At 39.1% G+C, this 15,284-nt stretch overlaps 2 protein-coding genes across 7 annotated transcripts; one reads left to right on the plus strand and one right to left on the minus strand.

Annotated features, from left to right (window-relative positions):
• Nucleotides 1-77: 77 nt before the first annotated feature.
• Nucleotides 78-10,381, minus strand: LOC131782404 (putative ammonium transporter 3). Of its 6 annotated transcripts, XM_066160972.1 has the most exons (8): nt 10,035-10,381; nt 8,606-8,712; nt 7,946-8,034; nt 6,363-7,464; nt 3,047-3,930; nt 2,514-2,573; nt 1,933-2,009; nt 78-1,425 (listed from the first exon to the last, which is right to left on the minus strand). In XM_066160972.1, exons 5-8 carry the CDS (start codon nt 3,868-3,870, stop codon nt 686-688), a joined length of 1,701 nt encoding a protein of 566 aa, XP_066017069.1. In that variant the 5' UTR covers nt 3,871-3,930; nt 6,363-7,464; nt 7,946-8,034; nt 8,606-8,712; nt 10,035-10,381; the 3' UTR covers nt 78-685. The 6 variants fall into 6 exon arrangements, with proteins under 6 accessions (XP_066017069.1, XP_066017070.1, XP_058955123.1 ...); XM_066160973.1 differs by lacking the exon at nt 10,035-10,381 and having other exon boundaries at nt 7,989-8,034; nt 8,606-8,707; XM_059099140.2 differs by lacking the exons at nt 6,363-7,464; nt 7,946-8,034; nt 8,606-8,712.
• Nucleotides 10,382-12,936: 2,555 nt separating this feature from the next.
• Nucleotides 12,937-14,920, plus strand: LOC131782399 (tripeptidyl-peptidase 1-like). The gene has a single exon (XM_059099130.2). It carries the CDS (start codon nt 12,974-12,976, stop codon nt 14,690-14,692), a length of 1,719 nt encoding a protein of 572 aa, XP_058955113.2. The 5' UTR covers nt 12,937-12,973; the 3' UTR covers nt 14,693-14,920.
• Nucleotides 14,921-15,284: the final 364 nt, after the last annotated feature.

The raw sequence follows: 15,284 nt of genomic DNA on the forward strand, positions 1-15,284 counted from the left end.
ATAGTATAAACGAGCTAATGAGGACTCAAAGAAAGTCATGTCACCAAATTTAATTGGTCGAATATTTGGCGCGTAATTTTTTAACTGATTACAATTACAGAGCGTCGAGAAATTAAACCGATACAATTCCGAATTACCTTTGATTATACCGCCTTATAATAAGATGATAATAATAATAATAGTAATGTTATTAATCCAGGAAGTTCACATCACCAAAGGTGTCATTCAGTGAGACCCTGCCCACCCACCTACAAAGAAGCGTTTGGGACAAGCTGCCCCCATATATGTAATCAATAGGGTTATCCATCCCAATAAGGCGTTGGTCCAAGGCTTTCATTAGGAGAAATGGGTGAGGTTCAGCTCCAAATATCACAAACCAAAACGAAATTCATATTGAGCTTCTTTGACTACAGCTCAGCTCTCTCGAGCTTTTATAACCCTTGTATTTTTAATTTTTATCTTTATGTTAAGTCAGACCTTTGAGGTTAAAGGATTTATTTGATTAAAACATTCAGCCCCCGATAGACAAAACGTTCTTCTTTATTCATTTGTCTATTTACTTATTTTAATTCGTAGTTGTACGAACTGCTTGATTGGAAAACGTTCTCCTAAATTTAATAAAGCAGACAGCGGGGTTTAAAAAGCAGCCCCTTCACTTCCGCTTTTAAGTTTTCTGCTTCTAGTCTTAGCTTGTATGAAAAACACTACTGTTCGTCGTGGAAGTCGGCAGATTTCCGTTTTCTTGAGCAAGCTCGCCGTTACTATACCCGTCTTTTAATGAAAATGTACCCTTGCCAGAGTTCTTGGTTGCAGAGCTTCTCAGTGACACAGCTCTTCGCCAATTCAGTCGAGGGAGTTTCCTTCGGGTACGGATTATTTTGCGCGAATCTTTCCCTCCGTTCTCTGTTTTGGACAAAGTGGTGCCAATCTCACCTTTTTCCAAGGCGCTTAGATCCAGTTCTACTATTGTCATGTTGTTGTCTCCTTCCCTTTCTTTCTCCTCGTGATTCGGGTCGGGAATGTCATCGTCAATTCCATGCTCAACTTTATCAGCGCCCAGTAGCTCATCCTCAACGCTCATGCGTAGTCCAAGCAGCCGATCGACCAATAGTAGCTCTAGTAATGTTGTGAGACCGGCCCACGCAGCCATTACAACGGACATAAGCAATTGAACTCCCACGAATTTCCAAGGACCACCTTTGAAGAGTCCAAACTCGTTGGAGAATGTACGTTCCAGTATGTCTTTCTCAGCAAACAAGCCAACAGCCAATAGGCCCCAGATCCCTGCCAAGCCATGTGTAGGTACACAGCTGACAGGATCATCGATTTTGAGCCTTTCAAGAAGAGCACATGTGGGACATGCCAACATGGCGCCGATTGCACCAATAAGAAGAGCTTCCCATGGGCGAGCGAGGGAACAGATAGCTGAGCAGAGCATAAAGGACAAGGATTTAATTACATCATTCTTCACGGGAAGAGGGTCACCAGTTTATTTGCAAAAGTGTTAACCTTTTTAACGACTATGCGAACATGATTAAATCTTAAATTTTACAAGTTTTGTGCATTTCTAATGGTAATTTTCAAAGACTTATCCGCTGGTATCCTGGAAAATAACTCCAAGACTTGAGTCACATTAGTAGTACCGCCAGAGCTTCTCGAGGTAAAGCAGGTTGTTTCCATCATGTTTGTTTTGTCAAATGTCGTAATTTATTCTATTGTCAAATTTCTAATTTAAATTCATCTTGTCAGAGAGAAATCATATACACCTGTAAGCTTCACATTGTGATTGGCCAAGTTCTAGCATTACAGTTGTGAAATCATGAAGCATTTCAAACCTCACTGTCTTGCTGTTTTGTTATTGTTTGTTTGTTTTTAATGAGATTGAGCCTCCATTGGAGTTCATTGTAGATTATCAGTTTTAAAAACAAATACCTGTAATACTGACGAGCCCTGCTAAAATCCCCGTCACAAACGTCGGAATATCTAACTTCTTTTTGAAGAAAATGTAGCTGAAAAAAATAATAACACAGGGCTTCTTATTGGTTGTATGAAAATTTAGATCAACTAGTGATCCAAAGGCAGAGGATCAGGCCAAGAGACTGAACTCCTCCTGCGATGAAGCACGCTCCAGTATCCACATAATTATCATCTCCGCCATCAAAAATTAATATCAAGACTGTAACACTAGCTGACCGAGTTTTCAGACGAAACCAGTGATCTAACCGCCGCCATTTTGAATTTTTTCTAAACAGCCAAGCCGCGTACCTGCGGCGTTACGATATATCACCCTCTTTTTTCCGTCTCTTAATAACCCGTTTGTACAATTAGGAGCTACAAAAAAAAGGAATTCTTGAATCAAATAATGAATTATTAATATGTTTGCAATAAAAAGGGCAGCAGTTGTTTGTAAATTGCTCGTTGTGGGACTGCATGAGCAGCCAGGTTACCTAGTTGGTTTCAAAATGGCGGCGTCTGAAGGCGTGTTCTTGGCACATTTATCGGTATTCATTTACCTGTACATCATGCCCATTATCCCTCCGCCAATAGAGCCGTTGATTGTAACTACAGCTGACCTGTTTGATAAAATACACCAAGATGTAAAAACGACTGGTTATAAACTTTTGGGAAGATTTAAACTTTATACGCGAAAAATACAATATATTTTCGTCTTCCCTCTACCTACAGACGTAGGTGATTAGAGAACAATCATCGCTTGGGGGGAGGGGGGCCCCCCGGAAGATTTTTTTTGGGGGTGGAAATCACATGGCTCCGAGGGGGAACGGAGGGGGGAATCAGTCGTCGCCAACAGAGTGTAAAGAGGGGGGGGGGGCTGAAAAAACCTGACTGTAAATCGTAGAGACACGACCAAAATCCACCGACCTCTTCTAGGCGATAAAAAATATGACTGATCCGTTATTACACTACATTATATGAGATAACTGTCAAATTTTGAAGGGAGAAAATTATCATGTTTGCGGTATATAGGTACGAATGTATTTAACATGTCTGGATAAATGTTTATTTAGAGACACGTGAATATTTGTACCTTGAAGCAAGTTTCCATTTCTTGCCACTTATTCCAAATGTGCTGCCACAATTGAAACCCAACCAGCCCCACCATAACATGAAAGTTCCCAGGAGAACATTTGTCGGAGAGGCCATTTGCAGTGGCGGAGAATTTGTGTCAAATCTTCCCGTTCGAGGCTTCAATATTATTGTCGCCACCAGACCACTAACACCTCCGACTAAATGCACTGCTCCGCAGCCGGCGATGTCTACGGCCCCCATTCTCCGAAGCCAGCCATTGTCAGCCCAAATCCAGTGAGCTGGGAGGGTGTAAGTCAAAGTGTTCAAAAACGAATAAAGTGTGTAGGCTTTTAAGTTTGTTCTTTCCGCCATTGCTCCGGAAACAATTGTTGTCGCCGTCGTAGAAAAAGAGAGTTGAAAAAAATATTTTGAGAACACCTGCCCCATTTCGCTTTCGTCTGCGTCCGTCAGAAAATATCCCAAGCCGAGGAAGCCATTCCCAATTTGCTCTTTTCCAAAACTGAGCGCGAACCCAAAAAGCCAATAGGACAATCCACCATAGATGACATCCACCGCATTCTTGACCATGATATTGGCTTCGTTTTTTCTTGACGCCATGCCGGATTCGAGGAGACCGAAGCCAGACTGCATTGTGAAAATAATGAAGGCACTTGTCAGAATCCATGTCGCGTCATCAGAATCTATTGATTCTCCATCCCTGGCTTGAGTCGTTGGTGGAGATGTAGTTAAGTTAGGTAAGGCTGAGTTTTGCTCAGACATGATTGCCGATAAGCGTGTATGGTTCAGGAACAGCTTTAAGCCTGAAGGCGTGGAAGCAGTCATATCATGATCTTTTAAGTCTTGGCTGTTCGGAAATTGCTGTTCTTAACAATGCGTTGCGCTCTGAAAATCAAGACAAAAATGACATGTCAATGAACCTGTTTAGATAGAAACAAATTAAGGCCATTTGCTTATCTTGAGTTTTCAAAAGGATTCTTGAAAAAGAAATGTTTCTTCAAATTAAGCGCATTTCTTACCAGCATTTTTGTCATTAACTCTTCCTTAGCCCCTGGCTAAACCATTCAACATTTTCGTTCCAAATGGTGTTTGTCGCATTTAAGACGGATTACCAAACGATCAAACAAGCGCACGGCTTTTCCACATGCGTGACTACTGGATGAAATTGTTCGGTCTACTTCCACCCTCCAGCTTGCCACTGTACGAAAATGTTTGATCGTTAAGGAGCTGTCGGTTTCCTGTTTTTCTCAAAAAGATTTCGATTGCTAAAACACAGGAATCTTGAACTGGCTCGCTCACACAATTGTAGAGAATTGTTTATAGAGACATGCTGCCTCCTAATACAATGGATGCTTTAAATTCGTGGTAGTGTCAAATAATAGATTTTCCGTAACAATTATTTGGCGTTTGCCATACTCTCGATATTTTAAAAATTTTATTTAATTTATTTTCATATTATCAAATTACCATTGACGATCCTTTTTAGTTCAACGATTTGAAAACGGTGCACACGAAAGAAGCTTCGGTAATGGTGCTGCTATTTTTCTGTATTTTCTTTTATCTACGTAATGCTATTACTACTCGAAAAGAAAGTTTTAAAATTATTTCTGCTAGTGATCATTTCAAAATTAATATCTTGATCATGCCTGTTCGTGGAGAGTAATAATTGGCGCCTTAGTGTCTTTCTACCTAAAACCCAAAAAGATTTCCATTTATTTGACGTGAAATGACGAGAAATTCAATTCCTCGTCATTTCACACCAATTAAAGGAAAATACTAACTTTCCCGTGATAAATTGTTTCGTACTTAGCGATATCTGCTGCACTCAATGATGATAGTTGTCCCATTTTGTAAGAATTTCTCTTTTCTCGTGAAATAGTAATGATATTTTCAGATAAACTTTTTATTTTTCAAAAGATAACCCACTGATAACTGACGGTGCGCACTCTCTTGTTATTGATTTATAGACGTGTTTTGACGAGAGAGTGTAAACGTGTTTGTTATGTCTTAGATACGCGTGGTTTTCGCGTTTACAAAGCCTTAAACCTCATCTAAAACACTCGGGGGGGCTAGGGGTGGGTTAAATTTCTCGATAGTTGAGCAAACTCGAAAGCCAGTCGCGGCAGTTTTCATATTAACTTCTGTAGTAAAAATTCATCTTTATGCAAAACTTTGAAAAAATGTGTTGCCTTAGAGCCTCCTAAATTGATCATTAATTTATGATGCCTCTGGCCTTGAGGAAATAATGAGGTATTTTCTCTTGCTCTGACCCAACGTTGCAAATTTTTAGACTCTGCAAAAAAAAAATTAAGCTACAAACTTAAAGGTGTTTTTAAGAGTACATAATGTTGCCATGGAATTTTTTTTAACCATTAATAATACAACCATGATTTATTCAGCTGTAATCTGGCATGTTTTAGAATTGACGAGATCATTTCAAAATTGCCTTTGTTTAGTCTGGTATTAGTCCTGTTTACACTATGCAAGGAGATTGCTGAGCTTTTTGCAAAATAAAACACATGGGAGACATACACAAAATTTATATATGTTAGACGAGCTGTCGAGCTGAGTGGTGTTTGTTCGGGCAGCTTTTGGTGATGTCCCTTTTAATCAACAATTCAACAATTTCTATGTGGCATGAGATTCTTTATCAACAAATGATCACGACTGTCATGAAAAAAAAATCTCACCAAATATTGTGAATGATGATTCGTATACCAGAATTAAATATTCGGAAAAGATTAAAAAGCAAGTGACCTTACAATCTTGACAGACAATAACAGACGACAATTTCTATAGTGATTCGTTGTTTAAGTATTGTTCGCGGCTTCCAACAAAGTGTCAACTAGTTAGGAGTTTTTACTCTTCCATTTTAATTATTAGCAAAACGAATATATTATTGTGAAATAAAAGCGTATAGTTTTTAATATTTTTTCCCAATAGTTGGTAGCAAATGTTTACTGACCACAAAGAAAAAATCTGGAAAATATAATTATGCTTTTAATCAGTGTAAATTTTTTTTTCGGAAGACATTCATGCGTATATATGATTGTCAAATAACAGTATGAATTTTTAGAGAAAGATTTAGTTGATTGAAAAATTTCAATCGAACTCATTGCTCTCTAGTGTTACATTTGCAGTTATTTTCTCATTTTTAAATATTCCTCTATTCTTCTTCTTATAGCGAAGAAAATATACGAATAAAATAAGAGACGATTCTTAGGTAGCTTTAATTGGTTTTTTTTTTCATGGTACTTACAAAATATTCTGAAAAACAGATCCGTGAAAAAGCCGGTTTTAAAGCAGTAAGTACTTACCAATTTGTTTAAGGGCTTGTACGGCAATGTTTCCCGGTTTTAAGTTCCTTATAGAATATCCTTATCGAAAGAGAAAGGTGAAATTAGAGTAAACGTTTTGAGGTACGTTTAATTATTCACCGGAAAATGATATCGGAAAGATTTTCATTCGCTCCGTGCGCAATAAAAAACTGGCTTGGCCAACAAACGGCAGGTGCTTTGTTATGCCGAGGAATAATTATTACTAACACCTTACGACGTTTGCATTTTTTGACATTTTCACAGAGAGTCTGTCAGCACTCTTTATAGGTTTGTGTTACTTTCTCGGGCGACGATTTAATTTTTCTTCCGTTTTGGTGCGCATATCCCCTGTGTTTATCACAAGTCTGACACGCGACGGGGTTCTTCAAAACATCACGTTTTCGAATACAAATCTCCAGTGAGAGTAAAATCGATTGTTTATATTCGTGTTTTCAAAACGTCGATAGGCTGACGTACACAGTAGAAGGTTACAGTTATAAAACTTCCTTTCTCTGTGCGTGATCAAATCGTCAAAACAACTTGTAATAAACGTTTCAAAAGATCTGCTTAGTTAGCAATAAATCTTTTCAGATTTCTCAAGTTCTACATAAAGTGAACACAGCCATAATTGAAGGAACTGTAAGGGAAGCGCTCCAGCGATATTTTGTGTACACTAAAAAGCTAACAACAAAACTAATCAACATTTCCATATTTACAAATTCAATGATCACAAACTCATAAGCTGGTCTGTCTCCAAACCATAAGAGCACCAGCTCTATTTCTTTTGTATATATTGGCACCCTGTTAAAACTTAACAAGTGTGTGGATAGTATGCCAAGCTAATTTCGGTTTTAAAATTTACGCCTCGAGTTACAAGAAATTTAACCTTCCCTTGTCAATCCCCGCCTCCTCTCCTCGTCAATCCCCGCCTCCTCTCCTCGTTACTCCACCTTTTTGTTGACACTAATAGAATGAGTTTGAAACTCAACTGAAAACTGCTGTCACCAGGACTCGTCAGCTCTTTTGAGAGAACAGGGCATAAACTTCATGATTTAAACATGCTTTTTCCAAGTAGATTACCTTACATGGGAATGGCTGGGTCCTTTGCCACAAAAAAAAAAAATAAATAAAATAAAAATAAGTTGAATGATGAAAAACGGTAAAATACTAAGTTATTAGACATCATAGACTGTGCTCGCGTATCCTAAGCTCTAAACTCTTTAGCTTAACAATAACGTTACATTTGAGAAATTAACCATCTGTTTAGCTCGAGGCTATTTGTGGGGCAACGGATGCTTTCATAGGCGTTGCAAAATTTTAGTTCCAACTCATTTTTAGTTCTTTAGCGACTATCTAATGTGTAAATTCGTAGATTTCTGCTGATTTGGGCTGCCATGGCGTCAAGAGAACACTTAAGCGTCTAATTATCAAGTTTAATCTACGACCAGATCAGTAATTTCCACAAAAAGCGCGTGCATCGTTCGTTTTGCAATGATTGTAACTCATTTCCCATAATAATGACAATTTAGAGACACAGCTAGCTAAATATTCAAATGTCATTTCGATTAAAAAAGGTAAAATACTTGAGGAATTGTTTATTCATAAAGAGACTCATCGGCTGCTTACTCCTCAGTCGTACACCGTCCTATCAGATGTAACGCAACACCTTCCCCTATAAAAGAATATTTAGTGTTGGGTGACACTCCAAAGAAAGGCATCAAAGGAGACTATCAGTATGGCTGTGTCGACAAACATGTAATAATGCAATTTCCTTCAATAGTTGCCATCCTAAAAGGTAACTTACGTAATTGTCTAAAAGACATATCTTCAGCCCGTTTGTTGTCAAGGACAACACCAGAAAGTGCGTTTGAATTAAACTTACGTTAATTTCACTCTTGCTTAAAGTTGAATGCTTATAAAATATCTGTCTTTTAGAAAGGATCGTATACGCCAAGGAAAAAGCAGTTAATTAAAAATTCAAAAGTTGAAGTTCATTAACGGCCGGATATGAAAACATCATTTTAAATAAATTCTGTGAAGTCTCTTCTTGTAAATTTTTATCTGATCGAATATGTCATGCCTCTTCGTTTTACCGGATGAATTATCGTACACTAAATGCATCATTTTCGTTTTCACTATCGATGCTAGATAAATTGATTCAGTTGTTATTCAAAATGAGTCACTGCTGTACATAAGCTTTGTTTTTTGGCAACTTCAAATCTACAGTCATGACAAAAACTTACCATGCTATCTCTACACTCTTTTCAAATAATCATGAATCAGGAAGCGTCTTTGTAAGCAGCCGAATCTTTGGGATCGCGATCTGTTAATAAGCTCCACTTTTCCAGTCCTTGCAATTTCAATGTCAAAAAAGCTATTAATACTACAAATTACTGACAGCTTAGTTACACGACCTACAGCTTAATTATACGACTGACAGCCTAGTTATACGACCGACAATTGCATCTCATTCATTTGTCAATCAATTCATAGTGATATGTAGAAGTGGGACAGGCAGGTGAACTCTTTTTCTAAACTTACCAGTAGGTGATATAACCATTGATCAGTAGAGTTAATTTAACATAGACTGGATAATTATACGAGGATGGCTTCTTCGAAGCCGAGTCATCATAGTATTTAATAATAGATTAGAGTCGTAGCTGTAATCGCGATAAAAAAAATCAGACAGGAAGACGAAAGATGGTTCCGTCAAGAAACTAAAAAATATTTTTAACAGACATTTTGGGGCAAACTGAATTGACGAAACTTGTATTTTTGAGAATAAATGGGGGAGCCTTTTTAATTTAACGTTGCTAAGTCAGATATTAGTCATCATTTTGTCAGTAAAGACGCTAATCTCCTTATCCGTCGATTAAGTAGAGTGGGCCAAGACGTCTCTTTAGAAGGTGACCAAAGGTTTATACCAGCTGCTTGATTGGGCCCAAAATTAATAGCTGACGCGTGTGTTTTACAGAAAGACAAGGTGAGGTGAGATTAGAAATTTTCCTTTTTAATTCTTGACACAGCAATTTTATGAAATTTGTACGTGAAACAGGACTAGGACCCCTCTTTGCCATCCAAGGGTGAAAAGTCAGTTTTGGTCATGAGCCAAATTCGTCAAAGGACCTTTCCGTAACCGAACTCTGAGAAGCTAGAAGGTTTATTTATTAGTAATCGATCGTCCTAAAGATTTTTCATTTAGATCTTAAAGGCAACAGGAAGGCTTTCACAAAGGAAAAGAGCTATGGACAGGAAAAAGTCCGGTATATAGCGCAATTCTTTTCACTTTTTGCAAATTTAATTCGGTCAAATTTCTCCTGGTGAAATCTAGATAACTTAAGCTTAAATTATGCTGAAAGACGCGAAACATATATTGTTAAGGCTTCTGCAGAGAAGATTTGAACCCCAATGAAATGTTTTTGACTCTACCCAAATGATTTGGAGACTTTTAAAATCCAGTAAATGTATGATTTTGCACTTTGTTCTTTTGAAAATGTTGAACACGTTTGCGTCGGTTCTTGCAAATGGCATTTCTGCGATGTTCAGGATCAACTCATCTAGTTCCGGTAACCGAAAAAAATTTCAGGAAGACCACTTTGAACAAGTATCGTCAAGTTTACCGTATTGATATTACTATTTCTTCCATGGATCGTTAAGAAAGACCTTCCTTACCTTCTGAACATTGATTTTTTTGCAGTTTCGTTCTTCGTATCTACAGCTTTCATCAAGTCATAAAACGACAGTACGTCTTTCTCTGTGACATACTCCGGTTGGGTGTTCCACGTACTGTTTGCGTAAAAGGTCTGACAACTAATTCACGCTTAAAAAGAAGAAGAAGAAGAAGGAATTACGTAAGTGCCTCGCTGTTTCCTGTCTAGCTGGCTTCTCTAATCAATAAGGTTAATCAGAGTCAGAAATGAAAAAATACACAATATTATAATTTATCTCTTTGACGTCTTTTGCACACGTGGGCTTAAATTGAAGTTAAACTACTTTAAAATCAGTATATTTCTGTCCCTGCAGATTCTGTAAAAGTTTATTTACGTTTATTCGCAATTATTCACGAAGGCTGCGATGTATTCGCGCATTTCCGGTCCTTGCAAGACGAGTTATCGCGTCAAAGTTGGTCCCGAAAGTCACGCTAACCTCCGATTGAAAGCATGTCACGCGATAGTAGAAATCCCTTGTATGTGATAATAAAACCACTGTCATAATTCACTTTAAGCTAACGGAACTTCTAAAGCGATGTCTTTTAAGATAACTGAAAGGTTTCTGATAAGATTTCTAGCCGGAAATAGACTTATGTCATGCTAGCCAAATATCTGATGAATTTTTAAACTCGATAACGCGATAGCGGCAAATTTACCCAAATATTTGTCATCATTTTCCTTCTTAAATAAACATATTACCACTTGCCGGGATAACGGGAAGGTTAGAAGAGGATGTGAGAAAATTAAAGGTTCCTTTCCGAAAAATGTGTTGTAATTTATAAAAGCATATCTGATTCTTATAAACTGAGATACTACGTGCGCATTGATTGGCCAAAAACATATCGTTTACTGCACCGGGTAGCCCCAAAAAATTGAAGTTTATTTTACAAAAGCAATAGAGCGCACTCTCTACACAAGAAATGTTCTCCCAAAATCCCCCGTGGGTTACTTCGCCGGTAAACCGCTTGAAATTGTGATCTTTTGCTTAAAATAATTCATTAAAAATATTCTCCGATCACTTTATGATCGGCATCTTACTACACTTTAGCTCTAATAACTGGCACAAGTTGTCATCTCCGCAGTAATAGGGAGCTTAAGCAAACCACGACGACGACGGCAACGAGAACGTCATCCAACAAAAGGTTTAATGAGCAGAACAATGGCTATGCACGTGCGTTATAAATCTTTGTACATTTCTTTGCCATCCTCTGCAAAACAACAACGTGAAATGACCAAATTCTACGTCCTGTACGGAACGTGGACGACGACGGCTAATATTTCGTATTTCCATTCGGAATTACACGCCATTGCACATTTAGCTCGAGCACGATTTTAGAGCCATTAACGAACCGAACAGATCTAGACAACTGTGAATTTCGCTCATAAAATATAAATTCATTTTTTACTTGGCGTCGTACCCAGCGTCGTCGTCGTGGTTGCTAAAGCTCCCTAATTAAAACACTCTCGCACAAATGGTTAAGGTAATAGCATAACAAAGAAATAATTCACAGCCACCCGAATAATTTGGTATACTATCACAGTGGGAAGACAGCTGATCTGCGAAGAGCTCTGTTGTCCGAGCAGCTGAATACGCCAATCTAAAATGCGATTGATTCAGCATTGTTGGTACTTGACAGGTTTCATGTATTTTTAAAATTGTTTTTGTATTTTTAAAATTGTTTTTGTATTTTCAAAATCTACTCGCTATATCACAAAGGATTTTTCTTGAAATTATTAAGAAAAGAATCTATAACATTCTCTTCAGTTCTTTCAAACCCAACCAGACCAGCCTCAACGATCCACAATGGCGGATCCAGACGGGGTCCGGAGGTTATGCACACTCTCTTCCCCCCTCCCCCCTCCCCCCGCGCATCAGACCTGTAGGTTTTTTTACTACTTATACAAATTCCAAAATTCTCACAATGATAGGATGGTGTATTCCTACTCTATATGAAGTATTTGTTATTCAATTATCTTGCAATATGTCTTGGCTTATTTGGGCCATTACGAAAAAAACAATTAAAGGTTTTCTCTGTCTTCAGATTGAAAGTTTGGACCTCCTTCCAAAATTTTCTGGACCCCCTCCTCCTTCCAATCCATATCGTTGCTGAGTTCCACATACTAGATAACGGGTTTTGCGGCAAATGGTGAAAATTAATTCTGATTTTTGTCTCTTTTCCTATAAGATCCTACAACCCCTCAATCACCCAAGCAGAAATACAACAAAAAGTGTCCTGCGCATAGCTTAAGGAAATATTTTAACTTTATTTACAAACGGCTGAAAGCAAACGGCAAGAAGAACGATTTTTCCATAGTCAGTAATGTCTCGGTAAGTAAGAAGTTCTTAAGCATTCATATCCCTTTATTAAAAGCGAATTGAATGACTTTGGCAAAAATTTCAACAGAAGACTAAAAAATTACGGAGCAAAAAAGGAATTATCTGATGCATGATGAATTATGAAATAAGGAATGGTAATTATCTTTCACTAAAGGGGAGGGAGTGGAGGATTTTGTTGTGTAAAGGTAACGTTCACCCGATCCCCTCCTAACTTCCTAAGGCTCTGTTTTATTCCCATCCTCCTCCCCCCCCCACCCCCCTCAGCAGTCAATTTTCTATAGTCTCCTGTGTCTATGTCGGCGACGACTGATCCCCCCCTCTCTCTCTCTCCCTGAAAACCATGTGATCTCAAAAATCCTCCACCTCCCTCCACGCAGGCGATGAGTGAATAATGATTGGTTACTTAGAGCAATTGAATGAAAACCGCTGGTCATGAATAATGCAACAACAATCTGTCCTTGTTTTCCTAAAGGACTTCCCACATTGTTTCCGGTTTTTAACCGGAAACCAAACAAACGTCACATGACTTTCACGGGATCGGCATTCAGCTGCAGTGGGGGAACATGGAGAACGGACGCCTCATTTGTGCGGCGTTTTTTCTCGCCTGCACCGGCCTTTGCACCGCTAAACCGCAGGAACTCGTGTTCCTTGAAAGCAGCCACGATTTGGAAGCTTGGCGAGCGGAGGGTTGGGAAAAAGCGGAAAGACTCTCCCCGTCGGAAGATGTTTTTCTCACCTTCGCTCTCAAGCAAAGAAATTTAGAATCGCTCGAGCGACATTTCTGGCAGGTCTCCGATCCCAAGTCGTCGGAATATGGCAAACACTTGTCGTTATCCAACCTGACGCAGCTTGTATCACCTTCTGAAGCGACTACTTCTACAATCAACTTATGGCTAAGAAGGCATGGCATTCAGCAGAGCGACTGCACGACAATTCTTACCGGAGATTTTTTGACTTGCCGAATGTCTTGTGCAGCAGCAGAGGCACTTCTTGTTGGGGCGAAGTTTCACCGCTTTAGACATACAAAGCTCACACGGCCCGTGATTCGCTCGACCCATCTATACAGTGTTCCGAAGACAGTGTCTCCTCATTTGGATTTCGTGGGTGGGGTACTTCATTTCCCAGCGGTGAATGGCCCGTCCTCCCCCAAAGTTAATGAGTACGCGCTCTTCGAGATTGAGAAAAAACCATCAGTTAGGGGCCAAGTACACATCGGTGTTTACCCGAGTGTTTTACGAGAGCGTTATAATGTTTCTGATGTCGTTGGCACGCATCCCAAAAACTTACAATCTGTGGCACAATTTCTGGAACAGTACTACAGTCCTTCTGATCTAAAGGAATTCTTAGCCTTGTGGGGAGGTTCCTTCAAGCATCTGGAAGAAATGGCCAAAGTTATTGGGCCCGATAGTGGTCGCTCTGGCATTGAAGCTAGCCTGGATACCCAGTACATCATGAGTCTGGGTGCAATGGTACCTACGTGGTTCTGGAGCACTGGTGGGCGTCATGAGTCACAAGAGCCCTTCCTGGAATGGCTCATTGACATCAGTAATCGCACAGATGTACCGTGGGTGCACAGCGTCAGCTACAGTGATAATGAAGACACACTGGATGTCACCTACATGAACAGAATCAATGTAGAGTTCCAAAAGGCTGGTGTTCGAGGACTCACCTTCCTCTTTGCCAGTGGAGACAATGGTGCTGGCTGTAAAAAGAAGAAGTTTCGCCCCATGTTTCCATCATCATCCCCTTATGTTACTACAGTTGGTGGAACAGCATTTAATGATCCTTTCACAGTGTCTGATGAATATGCCTATGACATAAGCGGTGGAGGATTCAGCAATGTATTCGATCGTCCTTCTTACCAAACTGATGTTGTTGAGAATTACCTGAAGACAGGACCACACATACCTGCGGCATCATACTTTAATCAAGCAGGGCGTGGTTTTCCTGACATTGCAGCCATATGCAATCACTTTTGGATCGTCAATAATAGGATTCCTGTTCCAGGGGTCATGGGAACATCAGCTTCAACACCAACCGTGGCTGGTATCATTTCATTGGTGAATGATGCACGTTTTCAACAAGGCAAATCTTCCCTAGGATTTTTGAATCCTTTCCTGTATCAAAATGCAGCGGCAATGTATGATGTTACAACGGGTTATAATGATGGTTGTCTTGAGGGAGATACAGGATTCTATGCTGCTGCTGGTTGGGATCCTGTGACAGGCTCAGGTAGTCCAAACTTCCCTGATTTGGTCAAGGCTGCCCTAAGCAATCAATGAAATTTCAGAAGAGGTAGAAAAAAGTCATATAAAGTTATTACAACATTGAGATGCTAGGGAACTGAAACAAACATTGAAAGATAGGGCTTTTTAGATATATCACTTTGTATCATGTCACATTTGTGCTAAGAAAATTGCAATCCAAGAATTCGGGTTTTGTTTTTGAACACTGTTAATCAAAGTTTTTGGATTAAGATTTTTGGTAAATAAAATTCATTTTTGAAACTGCATCTGTATTTTGTGATGAGTTCTAACAAGAGTTAATTTCATTAAGGTTTTCAACTGTAAACAATTCCATCACCTCTTAAAGTGATGAGCATCTACAAGGTTGTGCTCTAAGAAAAATTGAAGGGAGCCCAGAGTTCTGAAATTGTGAAATTCAGGGTGCCCAGCATATGCTTTTTATGGAAAAACTGAAATTTGTAAGTCACCCATAAGCAAAAGTTAGGCACCAGGGGCCACCAGGTGCTGCTAGACCACAGCCATGATCTAATTTTTCCCAATAGTATCACTGCTGGATCAAACCTACTGTAAGGTTGTGAGAATAAAGCAAATGATCTTGAACTTGAGAAGCTCTTAATCCTTTGACTAC

The sequence above is a fragment of the Pocillopora verrucosa genome, chromosome 14 (assembly GCF_036669915.1).
Source record: "Pocillopora verrucosa isolate sample1 chromosome 14, ASM3666991v2, whole genome shotgun sequence".
Lineage (NCBI taxonomy): Eukaryota > Metazoa > Cnidaria > Anthozoa > Scleractinia > Pocilloporidae > Pocillopora > Pocillopora verrucosa.

Bases quoted from the DNA above. Each gene is read 5' to 3' on its own strand.
- LOC131782399 (XM_059099130.2), top strand. From the start codon at position 12,974: ATGGAGAACGGACGCCTCATTTGTGCGGCGTTTTTTCTCGCCTGCACC.
- LOC131782404 (XM_059099140.2), bottom strand. From the start codon at position 3,870: ATGACTGCTTCCACGCCTTCAGGCTTAAAGCTGTTCCTGAACCATACA. The intron at 2,574-3,046 runs GTACAAATATTC...TTTATCAAACAG, and splicing joins AAATGGAAACTTGCTTCAAG to GTCAGCTGTAGTTACAATCA. The intron at 2,010-2,513 runs GTAAATGAATAC...TATTTTTTTCAG, and splicing joins ATAATGGGCATGATGTACAG to CTACATTTTCTTCAAAAAGA.